Source organism: Dicentrarchus labrax, unplaced genomic scaffold, assembly GCF_905237075.1.
Source record: "Dicentrarchus labrax unplaced genomic scaffold, dlabrax2021, whole genome shotgun sequence".
NCBI classification, from domain to species: Eukaryota; Metazoa; Chordata; class Actinopteri; family Moronidae; genus Dicentrarchus; species Dicentrarchus labrax.
In genome coordinates, this window is record NW_026136715.1 from 10,316,711 (window position 1) to 10,331,368 (window position 14,658).

General features: G+C 39.6%; 2 protein-coding genes across 3 annotated transcripts; both read left to right on the forward strand.

The window, feature by feature from the left end:
* The first annotated feature begins 276 nt into the window (after positions 1 to 276).
* Positions 277 to 6,286, forward strand: LOC127377693 (5-aminolevulinate synthase, non-specific, mitochondrial-like). 2 transcript variants are annotated; one of them, XM_051425802.1, is made up of 12 exons: positions 277 to 421; positions 938 to 1,051; positions 1,482 to 1,693; positions 1,826 to 2,002; positions 2,149 to 2,274; positions 2,399 to 2,618; positions 2,765 to 2,949; positions 3,109 to 3,288; positions 3,475 to 3,639; positions 3,735 to 4,003; positions 4,607 to 4,769; positions 5,169 to 6,286. In XM_051425802.1, the coding sequence occupies exons 3-12, from the start codon at positions 1,498 to 1,500 to the stop codon at positions 5,327 to 5,329; spliced, it is 1,842 nt and encodes a 613-aa protein (XP_051281762.1). In that variant the 5' UTR covers positions 277 to 421; positions 938 to 1,051; positions 1,482 to 1,497; the 3' UTR covers positions 5,330 to 6,286. The 2 variants fall into 2 exon arrangements, with proteins under 2 accessions (XP_051281762.1, XP_051281761.1); XM_051425801.1 differs by having other exon boundaries at positions 965 to 1,051.
* A 2,570-nt stretch (positions 6,287 to 8,856) lies between these two features.
* Positions 8,857 to 13,237, forward strand: LOC127377415 (dual specificity protein phosphatase 7). The gene is made up of 3 exons (XM_051425266.1): positions 8,857 to 9,590; positions 10,320 to 10,748; positions 11,555 to 13,237. Exons 1-3 carry the CDS (start codon positions 9,221 to 9,223, stop codon positions 11,863 to 11,865), a joined length of 1,110 nt encoding a protein of 369 aa, XP_051281226.1. The 5' UTR covers positions 8,857 to 9,220; the 3' UTR covers positions 11,866 to 13,237.
* The last annotated feature ends 1,421 nt before the right edge of the window (positions 13,238 to 14,658 follow it).

Sequence of the window (14,658 nt, forward strand, 5' to 3'; positions counted from 1 at the left end):
ATAATCTGTTCTCCAGCAGGTGGAGACAGTGTTCATTAAATAACAGAATGGGGTATTATTCTAGAGACACTTATGATATAATAATATGGCTAAATTATCACACTATTGAAGAAATTAAAGTTTAAATCAGACCAAGATCTCGTGGTTATTCCACAGGGGAAAGAAAATGGTTAGAAGTAGTTTCTGAGTTCAGTTTATAAGACGTAGAGTGGTTCCTGTTTGGAATAGACGATCTTTGGCAGCATTACGTTACGGTCGGTGGGCTTGGCTCTGTGCTTGTGCAACATACTCCTGCAACGTCACCGCTGTGACCGAAGTGATGTAAGTTCACCTCCGTAAGTTTCACCAGTGTGAAGAAGAAGTCAGAAAACTGCCGAGGACCACCAGGCCCAGCACCGTTTCAGTATAAAGCAATATCCAGGTGGGTTAATATAAGAACTGTAGGACGGAATATAGCAGAGATAGTTTGCATGTCATGTGATACAGTGTCTTGTACAGCTGGTTGTAGATGAGCTACTCATAGAAAAATGAGTTCCAGTATAATGACTTTGATGAGGATGATGCTCTAGTCAACCAGTGTTTACTAAAAGCTGAAAGATCTCATGTGAAAAGCAATTGGATAACTTATTATGTATTATATTCATGTCTCTTTCAATACCAATTTTCTGCTTAATGATAAAGTTTTAATTGATTGTGGATGCTGTGACAATAGTTAATGAAAATCATTTTACAAGTAAATGGGTGAAATATAATGTATGGTAAAATGGTTTTTAATCTAAATCCTTTTATTGGTAATCTCAATATTGATTTCTGAGCCATTACATCGTCAATTTGTGGATGTTATGATCTGCAACAGAGATCCACCCCCTGGTTTTGCAGTATATTGGGGGGGGGCTCAGTCTGTTACACTTCATGTATCTGTTTCAATTGCATCCAGATGGTTTCCTCTTCTCCTCTGTTTTAGGTAAGACAATACAGTCATAGTAGCGAGACAGATCCTTGAGAGGCCATCCCATTCCCACTTGTCAAGGACAGCTGACTACAGAGCAGCGTGAGTTAAAGTAGTCTCTTAGGCTTTTAGCATAACATTCTCTTTGGCCTCACCAGTCATAGATTATCAGTGTGGAGTCAGTCATGTTTCGTAAGACATTTTTCGTCTGTTACATCAAGATGGACTGGGATGTTTTCAGGTAAAAAAAAATGACTGTGTGACACTGAGAGAAAGGTAGGTAATGGCAGCTTTTTTATGGGATCCGTTTTGGTAGAAAATATTCTTAAATAATACCTGAATATTACCTTTTCACATTGTTGGAATGGTAGCTTTAACTGGATTATTTATTTTTCAGTTAGGTTTTCAGAATATTGATTTAGCAAAGAGCAGGTTGCATTTATTATATACATTTACATTGCATTTATAAAACTGACAGGAAAACTATCTTGACACATTTTTAATTCTCCCTGTTTTTCTCCTTCTCTTTTAGGTCAAAAGTATCTCATATGGAAGCAGTGATCCGTAGGTGCCCTTTCCTGACTTTTGTGCCCAATGTTTGCCTGCAGCTGACTGGGAAGTCATCCCTTTTGAGCTATGCCCAAAGGTGCCCTGTGATGATGGACCTGGCCTCCAGACCTCTGTCCAGAGCTCTGTCCTCTTCATCTTCTGCCTCCAAAGGAACAACAAATGGTCAGCTGGAAGGTGAATATGATGATACATCCTATTGTATGATGATTACCTGTTCGATCAGCACAATTAATTAAAAAAAACATGATTTTATTTTATATTTTGTATGCTGATTATAATTTAGAAATGTACTCCCATGCTCTGTAGCTCAGAAGCATGAAGTCAGGTTACCCCCAGGTCACGTCACTCCACCTGCTTGCCAGGCTGTAGGCTCCAAATGCCCTTTCCTGGCTGCAGAAATGGTGCAGAAAAACAACAGGGTAGTAAGAGAGGCCAGCGTGGAGCTGCAAGAGGACGTCCAGGGGATGCACTTTGTCCACACAGGTAAGCAATTGCACGGCCACACGTGAAACTGGACACCCTTTGAGGATGTCAACTATGTAAATTGTGAAAGGTCATGGTGTGAAACATACAGACTTCAGTGACATTTAGGGTGCATAGCAGATGAATGTTACGTTTTTCGTGAACAGGGAAAACAGATGTGTCGGTTGTGGATCTTATTGAGGCAGACAAGGCCAACACAAAGGCACCAAAAGAACTTTTTAAACCCATATCTTCCAAAGCGTCTCACCTGCTAAAGGATAATCTGCATGACGGTAAGCGAGACAGAATCTTCTTAGTAAATAATAATTCTAAAAAAATATAGTAGACTGTTATATTAAACTTATTATAAACTTGTATAAACATGTCAAACCCTCCCCCCATGTTTTCCTCCATCAGCTGTCACCTTCCAATATGACAAGTTTTTTGAAAAGAAGATTGAAGGCAAGAAGACAGATCACACATACAGGGTTTTTAAGACAGTGAACCGGCGTGCCTTCTCGTTCCCCATGGCAGATGACTACTCAGCGTCTTTTCACGCTAAAAGAGACGTGTCTGTGTGGTGCAGCAATGACTATCTGGGCATGAGCCGCCACCCCAAAGTCATCCAGGCTATCATGTGAGTAAGCTCATTGATCAGCGGTCAACCATGCCAACCCTGATGAGTGTTATTAAACAGAGGATGGTTATAATTACAGATTCAGATGATGAAAGATGATAATACGGTTGCTTTAAGATAGTAAAGTCTTTCTTTTTTTCTTGAAGGGAGACTTTAAGAAAGCATGGTGCTGGTGCAGGAGGCACACGAAACATTTCAGGGACAAGCAAATTCCACGTGGAACTTGAATATGAGCTAGCTGACCTGCACAGCAAGGATGCTGCACTGCTGTTCACTTCCTGCTTTGTAGCCAATGACTCCACATTGTTCACTCTGGCAAAAATGCTACCAGGTACATTCAATTAAGCTTGGAAATATTATAACATGGGACCAAAAAGGTCCTTGCTTTTGCGGTAATTGAAGTTTGTAATGAATTTGATGACATATCAGACTTTACTCCATAGTAGAGAATTGAAGAATAAACATTTCTTCTATTTGTTTACTTTTCTAGGTTGTGAAATCTACTCTGATGCTGGCAACCATGCTTCAATGATCCAGGGTATAAGAAACAGTGGAGTCAAAAAGTTTATCTTCCGTCACAATGACGTCAACCACCTACAAGAGCTGCTAGAGAAGTCTGACCCTTCCACTCCAAAGATTGTTGCCTTTGAGACAGTGCATTCAATGGATGGTAAGTACACCGCCCACCATCAAAGTATCAGTCTTATTTAATAGAGAATATAAAAGATTTATTTATTTTGAATTTATGTGTTTTTAGTAAAGTGTTAGTTGGAAAATAAAAAAGAACTGGATTTTAGGTTTAAAGTACTTTCATTTGTAATCTTCAATAGTCTAATGAACACTGTGCTTTCTACAGGGGCTGTGTGCCCACTAGAAGAGATGTGCGATATTGCCCACAAGTTTGGTGCCATTACTTTTGTGGATGAAGTTCATGCTGTGGGCTTGTATGGGCCCAGAGGAGGAGGAATCGGGGACAGAGACAGAGTCATGCACAAGATGGACATCATCTCTGGTACCCTCGGTAAGTAGAACCCTCGCTAATGAGGACAAACCTCTTATAACACCCTCAAAAAGTACATATGTGCCTCTCTGACTTGTTATGGTTTTCGTTTCCAGGCAAGGCATTTGGCTGTGTGGGCGGCTACATTGCCAGCAGCAGCGCCCTGGTGGATACAGTGCGCTCCTACGCTGCAGGCTTCATCTTCACCACTTCCCTGCCCCCCATGCTGCTGGCAGGGGCGAAGGAGTCAATCAAGGTCCTGAAAAGTGAGGAAGGCCAGGTGCTCAGGAGAAAACATCAGAGGAGCGTCAAGCTGCTTCGACAGATGCTGATGGACTCAGGCCTTCCTGTGGTCCACTGCCCAAGCCACATTATTCCTGTCCGGGTATGAAAATGAATAATGTATCCATTTAACTGCTGCTAATGCAAGGATTCACTTACAGGACAATCTCTCTTTAACTACAAAGCAACCCTGCCACCATAACTAGCTGTTTATTTGGTATTTGCTGTATTGACTTTCACTGCTACAGTTTAATATATCAGTGTTATAGAAGGCATTGTGTTTCCTATAGTCTAAATCAGTGTTTTGTGTTTTTTTAAATTTAGCATACTGTGTACTACCTACAAAAAGTATTAGGCATTATGGCCGACATTAAAGTAGTGTAGGCCGACCCTATTCAGCGATGGACAGTTCACACAGGCAGGTTTATTACTTTTTTATTTACACATAAAAAGGAACTGGCTTAAAAACTTCTGCACAACTGTTATACACCACAAGGTGTAACTAATCCTGGATGTATGTATGTGCTACGTGCATGAACATGACTATGTAGCAAGCTGATATTAAAACAAAAATATTACAGTAAAGGCTAAACTTTGTTTAAATTAAATTTCAGTGATTTCATAATCTAAATATTTTCATTCCAAATGTTGTAGTATTGATAGTGTTATGTGTTTTTAAATTGATCTATTTCATTGTGTTTGGCAGGTGGCAGATGCAGAGAAGAATACAGAGATCTGTGACATTATGATGTCTCGTTACAACATCTACGTCCAGGCCATCAACTATCCCACTGTGGCTAAAGGAGATGAGCTCCTGCGCGTCGCCCCCACACCGCACCACACCCCTCAGATGATGTACTACTTTGTTGGTATGCCCACTCTATTGTAGATTATATTACTTATTTCATGAATCAAAAATATCCAAAGATTATACATTTTTGTAACCTCTTCAAAAGTTTAAGATTTATGTACTTTAGATATTTGACAAAGAATGCAGACATGTGACACAGTATTTTGTGTTGAGTTAAGTAGTCTTGAGTATATAAAATGCCTGATCACTAATATTTCATGAATTCTCTGCATGTTTTTCACCCTATTAAAGGAGAGTGTTCTTATTGGGGTACATTACAACTCTGGAGTCCAGTAGCTATGCTGGGTAGTGAGACTAGTAATTTATTTCAAACCCCAGCACTGTTTTGTATTTTGACCCTGTTTTCTGCTTTTATGTATATCTGATCAGCTGTTTGTTCTCTGCTTCGTCTCCACAGACCGGCTGGTGAAGACGTGGAAGGAGGTGGGTTTGGAGCTGATGCCGCACTCCTCAGCAGAGTGTGACTTTTGCCAGCAGCCTCTTCACTTTGAGCTGATGAGCGAAAGGGAGAAGTCCTACTTCACAGGCCTCAGTCACATGATATCAGCAGTAGCCTGATATTCCACTAAAAATTAAAAACACTGAGTCGTAGCAAACCCCACCTCCTAGTATACAAGCTATTTGTTGTATTTAAATGAAATATATCACTTTTGTGTGTGTGTGTGTGTGTGTGTGTTTGTTTAAATGTATTTATTATGACTTGGACATGAACTGATTTTATTTAAGTGTGACAAAGGAGTTTTCATACCATAAACCCAAACTTTAAAAAATAAATGAAGTGCTGAACCAACACTTCTTCTTGTTATACTGTGAGCATCAATTGCCTCATAAAGATTAGAAATCAGCTGATCAGTCAGCATTTAGATGGAAATCATTTCATAATACTAAACATTTATGAATACATATATTTGTACATATGTTTAACCCTTGCAAATTAACATTTTCTAACTCCTGTTGGTTGTTAAGATGCTGTGTCAGAGCTGTGCTCGTAGCAGAAAGCAGCAAAGGCAAAGGTGTTGCTTTCTTGTGGTTTTTTATTGTATTATTGCATTTTTTTTATGTTAATCCTCTTTTCCACTAGTAATATGCTCTTTCATCTTTTGTGTCACAAGGTGGGATGTCTTACTGATTTGTTGCTAATATGTATAATATGTGTTACGCAAAGATCTAATCTGAATAATCTATCTGAGCTTTTTATGGTAGAATGATCTTCAAGTATGAAGTGACTGAGATAACAGATGGGATGAAATATCACACACTCATCCCAAGCCATTTATATAGTGAACACACAGTATCTCAGATCACTAATATGGTTGCAACCATTAGTTTTATCCTTTTGCGTTTATTATGACATCCAGAATGAGTCATTGCTTCCTTCTGTAGATATATTGGGATACGTGTAATTTACTCTGAAGAAAATAAATAGTAGTGATTGTAATAAATAATTCCATCATAAATCATAAAGGGCATATTACATAAATGCCACAATAAAGGGGGTAAAAAGGCAGAGATGTATCAAGTAGTGGTGTTCATGTATAATCAGCTTAAGGGCAGATTTGTGGTCATCTGGTCAGTCATTCATGAAATGCATTTAATGGCATTCTTGGTTTCACCACATGGAGGCATACTGAGTCTCTTATTTGCTGCTGTGATGCTGTGATGTAGGGCACCTCCCTCCTTTGCAAATGACTCATAGCTGGTGCAGCAGCTTTCATGATGAACCACTAGATGGTATCAATGGAGAACAGGATATTGTGTTTCCCATAGATAACATGGGAGATCATATTGGTTCTAATAAAATACAGCAAATGTACCTCACAGCATGTGTCAGTATATCAGACATGGGGGGAAAAGAATGATCATAGAGCATTTTAAATGAATTGTTACCTGTATCTCACATTAATGGAGAAGCCTGGTTGTTTTATATAGCTTATTCATACAATATGATTTTTATTGGCCTTGTACATTTTCTATCCTCTGGCCTATGATCATCATTTTCAGATAAGATTAGTTCAATAAAAAAGCTGTTTACTCCCACACGCAGAGAAACATCAATGGAGACAAAGCTCTCCTCCCATCTGTCTCATCTCTGAATGCATCCCACTGTACATGTGCACATGACAGGGTATGCGTGAAAGCCCTCAAAGCAGCACTTGACATGCAAAAAAATGGGATTCTGTAAACCAAAAGACCAAAGTTAAATCAAAGTTTCCTCTCTGAGAATTACCATGAGCTCATGTTTGAAGCGCATTACATAACCAAAGTGGAGCAGTCAGGTGACCATCACTGTCAGCCTGCTCAAAACATGAATGATATTTGATATTTGTTGTATTTTGAGTTAATGTAGTTATGTGTTGTGTTGATTTAGTTGGTTTTTGAGACATAGTCATCACACAGACAGTCATACACAACAGCACTACATCATTCTTAGATCTGATTAGTAAACAAGGTCATTCTTTCCCAACTACCTCTTGCTTCATATACAGTGAATCCAGTGAGTCAGTGAGTTGTTCGCAGGAAAATACTCCTTTGTACATTGTTTGACCTCATTGTCACACATTATTTCCTCTAATCCATCACTGTCATTTGTAGATGCAGGCTGTTCAGTTCCTTATTGCAAAAAAGTCTTAGGGCAGGTCCAACACCTCCTCCGCAAGAGACTTCAACTGGAACAGCAATCATATGGGTATGAGGGACCACAGGCAGTGTCTGTGTGTGTGTGTGTGTGTGTGTGTGTGTGTGTGTGTTGGTTTTCAAACTCTTGACACTACATGGTGGTCGGAGGTTTGAGGTGTTGAAATGGTGGTCTGATGTAATGTGGCGATGATAGTGTCTGTTTTGTGTGTGTGATCAGCCTATGTTGAGAGTATTAACGTGTTGTTGTGTGTGTGTGTGTGTGTGTGTGTGTGTGTGTGTGTGTGGTGTGAGTGTGTGTGCATGTTTAGCTCTATTCCTCATTCTGTGTTAATCCCGATGCTCTGCACATCTGTGTTTCCCCCCACTCACGTGCGCTGGCAGATGAGCTACATGGCTGGATTCCCACTGCACGCATCGCCCTCTCTCTATTCCTACACATTCACCATTCACTTGCATTATTATACACGTCAGAGAACCATGGGAATATTGTGGTTGCATTTTAAGAAAAGACAATCATGCACAGCAGCATGCTTGTGAATTTCCAATTGTGGCAACCATGTATTTATAGAATGGGAACAAATGAAGTGATACACTTTTCACCTCAGAAATAAAACGAAAATTGAAGAAGAGAGCAGTTTCTGGGGTGTGTCCAATCTGACAATTAATTATCATGATGAAAGATAACAACATACTTCCTCTTTTTTTTCTGTAGAAAAATGCATCACTACTTTAAAGGAATCCACAGAGTGAATGTTTGTTAGTGCTTGTGTGATTTCATTGTAAATATCGCAATGCAAATGTAATCCTGTGTAATAAACTGATAGTTGTTGTAATATAACTAATATTACTATTCATCATCACATATGTGATACTAACACTGTTATTGCTGTTATTAACATCATCAGGTTCCACTTAAAATACAGTATATACAGCATTTCTGTGTCGAAAGTGTGTCATAAGTGCACTTTTAAAAAATGCTACATGGCTCTGGGGAATTTGGTGGAAAACAAGAGAAAAAATGATGCAATCCCACCTCATTTGTCAAGAATTCCCACCTAAAAAAAAAAAAAAGTATCATGCCAGTTGCAACAATGCGTGTGCAAGATTAACTCAGACACTCCTTAAGCCCCCCCATGGGAATATCTTAGTTATAAAATTAATAAATGATAAAAGTTACATAAGGTTACTTGATAGAATAGAACAAGTTTAGTCCCCAAGAAACAATTGGGAATCAGTATTGTATTGGTTGCAGATAACAATCCACTCTAAAGTCAGTGTAGCTTTGCAATAATACTACAAATACATCACAAAACTGTGACTGGCAAAGTGATTCCGATGAGACCTACTGAAACGAAACTTTTAGCAATTCTTTTCTGCTATGACTTTAAATCATAAGGAATAAACTCCTCCCTCTTGAGTTGCTCTACTGTCAACTAAAAAAAAAAAAAAAACCCTCCCATGCATCGGAATGGTAAAACGACAATGTGCATGGAGGACCTTGGTACGCTGTGGAGTAGCTGAAGTTGGAGAAGAGATCATTGGCTATAAAACCTTCGCATTTATGAGTGTTAATGGGGGATTAAAGTGTAAATAGGTCTCCATTAGCTCTGGGGCAGGTCAGACTCACTGACTGATGGAAATAGAAAAGAGGAAAAAGGGGAAATCTTTTCGCTCAACCAGAAGCGCCATGCACTGTCGCGGCAACATTTAACGCTTCTTTTTTTTTTTTCCGGATGAAATGTAGTTTCTCGTCGTTCGGTGGACCATGTAGTAAGTGTTTGTGCTTGCATGTAGTATGATATTGAGTCCGATATGTCTAATGTGACGCCGAGTAAAAGCGTGGAATGGCTGCAACTCGAGTTAGAGTCCGGAGGCACTTCTCTGCTCCTGCTGGACTGCCGTTCACATGAGCTTTATGAATCATCCCACATAGAGACCGCCATAAACCTGGCCATACCGGGGCTGATGCTCCGGAGGTTCAAAAAGGGCAACCTACCTATCCGGACTATCATCCCCAACCATGAAGATAAAGAGAAGTTCATAAGACGGTGCAAGACGGACACGGTCGTCCTGTATGATGAGTGCACGGTGGACTGGCAGGACTGTGGAGGTCCGGCGTCGGTTTTGGGTCTGTTACTTCAAAAACTATGGGAAGACGGCTGTAAGGCGTTTTACTTGGAAGGTAAGTAGTTTTGCTGTCGAATTAACCCAGTGAACAATGGCACCAGACATTAATGTTAACACTACACGTTAATGTCAGTTAGCTAGCTTGTTATAGAGTGTGGGATAGAACGTAACAACGTTAGAAAACTGACGTTCCAATACGATCGCTTAAACGCTCGTTGTTGAAATATGAAGCTAGTTTTGGCGCAATGTTAGTAAACCTAGCATCGTTATAAGCTGTGTTAAAAAGCTAACAAGTCTTCTTTCTTTTCTTTTTTTTTTTCTAAAGATACGCTGCCAAATGCCAAGTTTTTAACTTGATGTGGGTTTTTTTTTAAACTTTCAAATACCGACATTCGAATTTTAAAACCAGAGCGTTCTCACGTTCCAAACGTTAATTCTGCGCCAACGTTCATCCTGTGTTGTTGTGGGTTTGCGGTTTTGTAAGCCGTTCAAAAGTTTGTGTGCTGTGTGTGTCACTGAGATTCTCAATTAAAATTCCAAAATGGCTGCGCCGTGTTTTGCTCCAGCAGGAACAGGCATGCATTTCATGAATGGTTTTTTTTGGGGGGGAACTTGCTACTTCTTCACAAGTCTGCTACACGTAACCAACAGCCTTTTGCCATTGACAATATGAGAATATGATTCAAATAAGTTGTTTTTATTTAGTTGGTGTGACGCTTTTATTTAAAATAATATTCAACCCTATGATGTGACTTTCTTAACTTGTGTTTTGGCTCTTGTCCAGGTGGATTTGTAAAGTTCCACAGAGAGTATCCAGACCACTGTGAGACCCTCCTCGACAGCTCTTGTCCAAGCTCCTCTCCTCCTCTGTCCGTTCTGGGTTTTGGAAATCTTCGGATCAGCTCAGATTGTTCCGATGGGGAATCTGATCGAGAGCCGAGCAGTGCCACGGAGTCTGAGGAGAGCCCCATTCCCAGCAATCAGCCTGCCTTCCCTGTCCAGATCCTGCCCTACCTTTACCTGGGCTGCGCCAAAGACTCCACTAACCTGGACGTGCTGGGCCAGTACAACATCAAGTACATCCTGAATGTCACACCCAATCTCCCCAACATGTTTGAGCATGACGGCCACTTCAGGTACAAACAGATTCCCATTTCGGACCACTGGAGTCAGAACCTGTCCCAGTTCTTTCCAGAGGCCATATCATTTATAGGTGAGTAAGTCTATAACTCTCTTTATTAAATGTAAGACTCACAGAAACACTCACACGTATCAGAAAATAAATATTGTTCTTAGTGTGTGTGTATGTGTTTAGTTGTTTAGGACTATAGTAAGAGAGACTAAAGTATAGTTACCCCATGTGGGATGGCCACTTTTTGGTAACCAAAATTAATTAGTTAAGTCATTTTTTGCTAGCTATGTTTGATAATAATATAATTATCAATACTTGTGAATATTTTATTTATTTGTTTTCATAAGCAAAAGGTTGTTTATACTGTGAGACACGATAAACGTTCCCTCCTTAACCACAATATCACGGAATTTCTTTTATACAAAGTAACAACACATTCATCTTGAAAATAAACATATTTTCCTGTTTTTGATGGCACCACAACATTTCAATTTCACTTTTGATTCGTTGTCTTTCACTGGGACTGCACCTGAAACCACAGCTTCTGACTTGTTTGTTTGGTGGTTGCAAGGCTACGATCACGATCTAATTTCCAGAAGGTTTAGAGATAGAATGAGGAAGGAAATGTTGTTTCCACTCTCTGGGGTTGTATTTGTTTGCATTGTCACAACTTAGGTCTAGTGTTAATTTGTTGACAGTTGTTTGAATGTTACAACAAGAACTGAACCTCTTAGTCAAGAGCAAAAGCTTATTTTACCACCACAGCCCTGAAACATTGTAGGACAGTAAAATATGAATAACTGAAAATATTATTTAGAATTATATGAAAATATGTTTTTGTACTTGTGTTACTTTCTGTTGAGCATATTTCTCTCTTGCTTTCACAGATGAGGCTAGGTCTAAGCAGTGTGGCATCCTGGTCCACTGCCTGGCCGGCATCAGTCGCTCAGTCACCGTCACCGTGGCCTATCTGATGCAGAGACTCAACCTCTCTCTCAACGACGCTTACGACTTTGTCAAGAGGAAGAAGTCCAACATTTCCCCAAACTTCAACTTCATGGGCCAGCTCCTGGACTTTGAGAGGACGCTGGGGCTGCACAGTCCCTGTGATAATCGATCCACCAGCAAAGAGCAGCTCTTCTTCACCACACCAACCAATCACAACGTCTTCCAGCTGGACACGCTGGAGTCCACATGAGGATTGATTGGACAGCCTTTTTGTTGTTTCCTGTGGTGTCTTTGAGGTTTTTTGAGCCTCTCAGATGCCCAGCTAGCTGACACAAGCAGTAAGTCAGTTACAGTTAACTACACCAAAATGAACTGCATTGATCTGTTAAAGTATGCAGAGAACATGCTCCATTAGATCCAGTCTCAATGCCTTAATACCTAACACACAGATGCATTCAGCTATCCACCATACATGACATTAATCAGTGGTCAAGTACAGCCATAACAACAGGACATTTCATAACTTTTCTATTAAATCAAGGATTGTTGTTTGACTGTTATTTGTTATTCACCAGCTGTAAAGTGGATGTTTATGTATTACTTTGTATCAGTTATGATTATTGCCTTGATGGTCTAAAAGGAGTCTTTGGCCAATCTGATCAGAATGTTTTCTGGGGACCAATCCGAGATATTTTGATGGTACTCTAGCTGAGGGAAATAAGCTACTAAAGTGATCCAGCCTTGAATTAATGTCCAGTCTTTCTTCTGATGACTGTTGGCAGCTCTCTTGCAGTAGAATGGAGTTACCACAAAAAGCATTTCTGTTGTGCTTTCACTCGTAATACCTTCGCTAATATCTGTTAAATAGTTATTCTTTAAATACAAGATCAAGTGGCCCCCTTATGCGAAATATCAAAGTTAAAACATATTATTCTTCAGAAACACTCTTGTACATTCTGTTGCTTATAACTGCATTATTTGCATGTGATTATGTTCTACCAAGGACCCTGCTTTGTAACCTTTAGGTCACATTTCCTGTTGTTGTTGATGCCTTGACAATACCTTAACATTAACTGATATGTCGGTTACCAGGTCGAGGTATAATGTATAGGACTGGCTTTTGCCACAATTGAAAGGAACAAATGTGTAAGTAATCAGTGTATAAAGAAATGGATGTTCCCCTTATTTTTTACTTTGACAGTCTTCAGTCTGCAGCTACTCCTCCTGTGGCACAATAATGTTAAGGGAAACACAATGTATAATTAGCTGTTCTCTTTTGCCAGTCTCGTCTCAGAACAAGTGAGTGAGTTTCATGTATGAGAGGGAATGAAAGGAAATGAGTTTGACAAATGTGTTCTTACCTCACAGAGAGACATTTTCAGGGATTTTTATACAAGGCATATCTCGTCATGGCCTCCTAAAGTGCATCCAAGGGCTGTTTTGTTTGGTATGTTTGTAAAGATGTACATAAAATATGGTTGTTATGGGGACATTTTCTCAGAATCATGAAGGATGCGAATGTTGCCCTATTTTGACTCTTATGTATAGTGTATGTAAAGCTAAATGTCCAAGACATTATGTACAAGTTTATACAACAAATATATTGTATATTTTTACTTGAATATCTTCTTGAATATCTATCTTCTCGTCTTTGTTCCGACTGTGGTTGTTTTTTTATACTGAAAGTCGATAGCAGACTGGTAAAGCACACTGATTAAACAAGTGGTTGAGTCAGGTTGAGAGTGATCTGGGAAGTCAAAGAGTTGAAAAGTAATGGCTCTGTGCTGCCCCAAGGCTCTAGGTGTGGTCAGATGTCCGTTTTCTGTCCACTCTGATGTCTGGCTTCCTGTCTCCCACAGTCTTTCTGACACAAAGACAAGTGACAGGGCCAGATCTGTCAATACCACAGTGCAGACACACCCACTAGCAGTCACTCAAACAGTGCTTAAAGGAAGAGGAAGATGACACAGCATGTACTCTAACACAGATACAAGACTTCTGACTCTCCTCTTCAAGTTGGGGAGTGATAAAATTCAGTGTTGCACAATAGTACTAGTAACAGTATTAGTATTAGCCTCGGTTAAAATATGTTTGCTGTTTACTATGATTTTAACATACATAGGCAAAAATGGAATATCTTGTTAAGCCATAAAAGTATTTTGTTGTTTAAAAAATCAAGAAATGAGAGTGCCCTAGTATCCTCACATCCATGCTGCTATTTAGAGAGGCACATTTACGTCATCTGTTTGCTGTGTATTTGTCTTTTTGTATTATAATATAATATTCAATTTCTCTTCAGAAACCAGTTAATCTTAAAAAGCAATGAAGAGTAATTTTCATAACTCCAGGCAAAACAATATTCAGTGAATCAGAATAGCTACTGTAGATACATGTGTTATTGCTAGCGGCATAAATCAGTTGTGCTTACTTTAGTTTGTCACCCAATGATAAGACTAGTATGACCATTTCCAAATTTATGTGTAAAGTTGCTAGGAGGTAATATGTGTTGTGTAAGATTTATGCTTCGTTCCAGCTCCGTGAATGCTCAATTTGGTTTGATATTGTTTCTATTTTGTCTGCGAGATTTATTCATATGTTCTTCACCAGATGACAGAAAGGTGATGCCGTGAATTCCCTGCCCTGAAGAATGAACATCATGAACAAGCTTTCCAAGTCAGGATAAAAAGGATAGGGGAAATGTACTGTAGGTGATCTGTGCAGCAGTTCATGGCCCAATAACTGTCACTCTGTGGGATTTAATGACTTAAATACTGCACTAAAACAGGTTTAGTTCCAGCTTCGGGGGCTGAGATGACTGAGAATAGTGTAGCAAGCTGAAACTAAAATCTTCAACTTTCACAGCAATACAGCACATGAAGAGACTTGCGTAGCAACACCTCGGATTTGTGATAATAAAAGCTGTTGAGTGATGGGTTTTCCAGCATGACTGAACCCAGCTGTTCACATACCTGCAGGGCAAACCTGTGATTATGTCTGAAAAGACACCCACAATAAGGTAGAGGCAATGGATAGCTGCAATGCA

Bases quoted from the DNA above. Each gene is read 5' to 3' on its own strand.
- LOC127377415 (XM_051425266.1), top strand. From the start codon at position 9,221: ATGTCTAATGTGACGCCGAGTAAAAGCGTGGAATGGCTGCAACTCGAG. The intron at 9,591-10,319 runs GTAAGTAGTTTT...GCTCTTGTCCAG, and splicing joins TAAGGCGTTTTACTTGGAAG to GTGGATTTGTAAAGTTCCAC. The intron at 10,749-11,554 runs GTGAGTAAGTCT...TTGCTTTCACAG, and splicing joins AGAGGCCATATCATTTATAG to ATGAGGCTAGGTCTAAGCAG.
- LOC127377693 (XM_051425802.1), top strand. From the start codon at position 1,498: ATGGAAGCAGTGATCCGTAGGTGCCCTTTCCTGACTTTTGTGCCCAAT. The intron at 2,950-3,108 runs GTACATTCAATT...TTACTTTTCTAG, and splicing joins TCTGGCAAAAATGCTACCAG to GTTGTGAAATCTACTCTGAT. The intron at 4,770-5,168 runs GTATGCCCACTC...TCGTCTCCACAG, and splicing joins GATGATGTACTACTTTGTTG to ACCGGCTGGTGAAGACGTGG.